Source organism: Leptonychotes weddellii, unplaced genomic scaffold, assembly GCF_054177405.1.
Source record: "Leptonychotes weddellii isolate Sample4059 unplaced genomic scaffold, ASM5417740v2 HiC_scaffold_13347, whole genome shotgun sequence".
In the NCBI taxonomy this organism is placed as follows: Eukaryota; Metazoa; Chordata; class Mammalia; order Carnivora; family Phocidae; genus Leptonychotes; species Leptonychotes weddellii.
The window spans coordinates 1-4,117 of record NW_027713106.1 but is presented as its reverse complement, the minus strand read 5'-3'; the positions used below and the strand labels follow the sequence as shown (position 1 = coordinate 4,117).

General features: G+C 42.9%; 1 protein-coding gene across 1 annotated transcript; it reads left to right on the top strand.

Annotated features, from left to right (window-relative positions):
* Positions 1-232: 232 nt before the first annotated feature.
* On the top strand, positions 233-4,112 carry LOC102735077 (ATPase PAAT; the record flags this gene model as incomplete). The annotated part of the gene is made up of 2 exons (XM_081809764.1): positions 233-687; positions 3,754-4,112. Coding segments are annotated over 2 exons (690 nt in total), but the record flags the coding sequence as incomplete, so codon positions are not given.
* Positions 4,113-4,117: the final 5 nt, after the last annotated feature.

The window sequence follows — 4,117 nt, the reverse complement described above, 5'->3', positions numbered from 1 at the left end:
TGCCACTTACTGGTTACTAACTGTTACACTAGTTGTGTTACCTTAGGCAGGTTACCTTCAGCCTTGGTTTCAGCTTAGCTGTGGTCTCCTCAACTTAAGATTGTAGCCTACATCATAGGGATGTTTAGAGGATCAGATGAAAGAATGCCCGTTGCTTTGACTTACAGTAATTAGCCCAAAAGGTAGCTGTCGCTACTACCAATAGTAACATGTATTTATTCACCTTGCTTAGAATTGTGTTCCCATCGGAGAGCAGCTTCGGTCGGCTTTGGGAAATACCGGCTACAAACGTATGATCGACCTGCAGTCGTCAGTTGCTTCAGGAGCCTCAGACAAGTCACCCTCCACGCCTTTCCCTTTTAGAACCGGATTGACATCTGGAACCCTGACTGAAGACTTAAACGCTTACGTTGATAAAAGTCCACAGCCACCGGGTGCAGGAAACACTACAAACCTCCAAGAGTATAACATTGTGCCACAAAACCATCCTTTTCTTGAGAATGACCTGAGAAACGCAGTTTCTTCTTTCCTGCCGAAAAAAGCGAGTGACAACTCAAATGTCCCTAACTCTGAGTTGCTGCCTTTTCTCCAGAATTTATGTAGTCAGGTTAACCATCTCCGTGTGGGACGTAACACCAAGTGGCAGGAAGGCATCACTAAGGCTGGGGAAGGCGTTGTTGGTGTTGCGTAAGTATTTCAGACAGATGTGGTTGAGGTTTCGTAGATGGAAGAATCAGTTGGGGGAAAACAGATTTGTTTCACTAACTACTGCCTGTAGCTGTTTCCAGTAATTTTAGGAGCTATAACTGAACGTGGATCGTGGACTTAAACGTAAAACGTAAAGCTATAGGGGCTTCTGGCTGGCTCAATCGGCCGAGCATGGGACTCTTTTTTTTTTTCTAATTTTTAATTTTATTTTTTTAATTAATTTATTTTTTGCAGAGCGTGCAACTCTTGTGAGTTTGATACTTGCCTTGGGTGTAGAGATTACTTAAAAATAAAATCTTTAAAAACAAACAAGCAGAAAGCTATAAAACTTTTCCAGTACTATGTAGGAGAACATTTGGGGACCTCAGAGTAGGAAAAGACCCTTAGGTGATACCAGAATCACAGTAATGGAAACACTGATATATTGGATCCCGTCAAAATGTAAAACTTCTGCCTTGTGAAAGACCCCGTTAAGAGGATTAAGATGCAGACACAAAGTGGGAGAAAATATTTGCAAGTCACAAATTTAACAAATGGCCTGCATTTCTGTCGCTCCCAGAATTCACATAAGAAAAAGGTTCGATCAGAAGATGGGCAACAGACATGGAGACATGTTACTAGACAGGGTACACATACCAAATAAGCAAGGGAAAAGATGATCATCATTGACCTCATGGCTGTCAGGGAAATGAATATCAAAACCACAAGATACTACTGCACAGTTATTTGAAGATTAAAATAAAAACAAAAAATGGTAACAATACCCAGTGCTGATGAGGATGTGGAGAAACTGGATCTTTTCTACATTGGCGGTGGGGGTGTGGAATGCTATAGCCACTCTAAAAAATACTTTGGCAGTTTCTTGAAAAGTAAGCATTTACCATCTGATACAGCAGTCCTACTCCTGAGCATTTATCCCGGAGAAATGAAAACTTAACGTCCACACAAGAGACTATGCCCAGTTCTTCATGCAAAGCTTTATTTCTATGTAACAGCCAAAACCTGGACGCAACCAAAATGTCGTAAAATAGATGAACAGTTAAACAGACTGTGGTATATCCATATCACAGGGTGGTAATCAATAAAAGGAACGGACCACTGACACCCGCAATAACCTGGGTGGCTCCTGAGGACATTATGCTGAGGGACAAAAGAGAATCTCAGGAGGTCACGCCGTGTCCGTGTGTGATTGTATTTGCATAACCTCCTCAAAGTTGTAGAGATGGAGACCATATTGGTGGTTGCCAGGTGTTAGGGGTGGAGGGCGTTAGGGGAGTGGGTGTGACAGTAGGGGGTGGCAGGAGGGAGATCTTTGTCGTGAAGGAAGAGTTGCGTGTCTCAGTTGTGATGTTCACGTGAATGTGTGTACGTGTGATAGAACAGCATCCACGCACCCCGTGCCAACATCAGTTTTCTGCTTTTGTATTCTGCCAGAGTTAGGTGAGATGTAACCACTGGGTAAAGGGTACTGGGGAACTCTAGTATCTTTACAACTTCCTGTGAATCTGGAGTTATTTGGAACAAAAAAACACTAAGCGTTTTAAATATTCTAGAGTGGGGTTCTCAAACGTTTTGGTCTTTACATTCTGAAAAATAATTGAGGACTCTAAAGCCCCTTTATTTATGTAGAGTATATGAAAGGATTCATTTGTTTAAAAATAACAAACCCGTTGGGTGCCTGGGTGGCTCAGTGAAGCGGCTGCCTTCGGCTCGGGTCGTGATCCCAGGGTCCTGGATTCGAGTCCCACGTCGGGCTCCTTGCTCAGCAGGGAGCCCGCGTCTCCGTCTCCCTCTGCTGCTCCCCCTGCTTGTGCTCTCTCTCTGTCAAATAAATAAATAAAGTCTTCAAAAAAAAATAACAACCCATTACACAGTAACGTAACAAATTGTAGTAGAAATACATTTCCTAAAAAAAACTTAGAATGGTATTATGTGAGAAGTATAGAATCGACACTAGCTTCTGGTTGCATTCTCATCTGTGTGGCCCTCCAGCATATAGCATCAGTAGCTAGTAAGACCGCAGAAGTACTGAGAATAAACGGGGTTGATGTCTGAAGAAAATATTTATACCCTAAATTGACTACCTTCAGAAAGTCTAAGAAACAGAAAAATACTCAACCACAACTTCTTTTGATCACCTGAACAGTGACTACACCTCGTGTAGCCTCTGGGAAATGTCACCGTATGTTCATGAGGATCCGGATGAAGAGTTCGGATATCATCTTAGTGGTAGTGTACGAACACTTGCCCCTTACGGAAGCTGAAAAAGTCATGGCGACCCCGGGGTTTTATGGACCACGCCCTGAAAGTCGCTGTCCTGGTGTTCATTGGTTGTGAGCTTGAGAAACGAGCGCTTTTGATTTATTAGATTTTATTTATTTGAGAGAGAGAGAGAGAGAGAGAGAGAGAGCATGAGCGGGGGGAGGGGCAGAGGGAGAAGCAGACTCCTCCCTGAGCAGGGACCTTGGGCTCATGACCCCAGCTGAAGTCAGACGCTTAACTGACTTGAGCTACCCGGCCGCCCCTTTTTACTATTTTTATTTCTGTCTGCCCATTCCAGTTACATTCATTTTTAAATGTTTTCATATTAGGTTAGAAAACCTTCCATTATTTAGTGAGGTTGTGCGGGTGACAAGGACAAAACTTGAAATTGTAGGGTTGTTTAGGGAAGTTCTTGGAAGACATATGTGGAGACCTTAAAAAAAATTGGGCCAGATCAGTTTTGATTGGGGGCTCCAAATCAAAAGACCCTTTGTAAGAGACTTGTTCTGTGAGGGTAGACATTCTGTCCTCGTTGTTCTCTCCTCATTTCCCTGGTATGCTTGAAATGTTGTAAGAATCAGATACAGAATGCTTTGGGCATTCAGGGTTGTGGTTGCCTGTTGGTAGATGTACTTTGGCAGCCGGAAATACATCGTACCCAGACGGCGTTGTGGAGACAGATTTCCGCAGTGTACGTTGGCTGCTTGTTTCAGTGTAGTTAGGTTGTTTCTGTTATGATACCAGGGATAATTGTTATACTGGTTTTTTAACATTTGTTTTTAGAATGGAAGAGCAACCTGTGTGCACCTACTTGGAAAAGATTCTTACTAAAAATATGGAACTGCTGGAAAAGAAACTTGTGGACCACATCGATCAGCGAATATATCAACTCCAGGAACACATGGATACAAAGATGGCTCTGTTAATGGACCTGCTGCAGAATCCCTACTCCCCACCCCCTGGGACGGCCCTTAGACAGTGTGACTCTGGAGAAAGACTTTCAAATGGAGAAAGATAAGTGCTCAACATGTAGGATGTACTGCAGATATTTATTACGTATTTATTGCAAAGCCTAAACCCCCAGAGTTCAAAGCAAGTATTTAATGTCATTTGAGGAGCATCAGCTTACTTACATCAAGTGACCTCA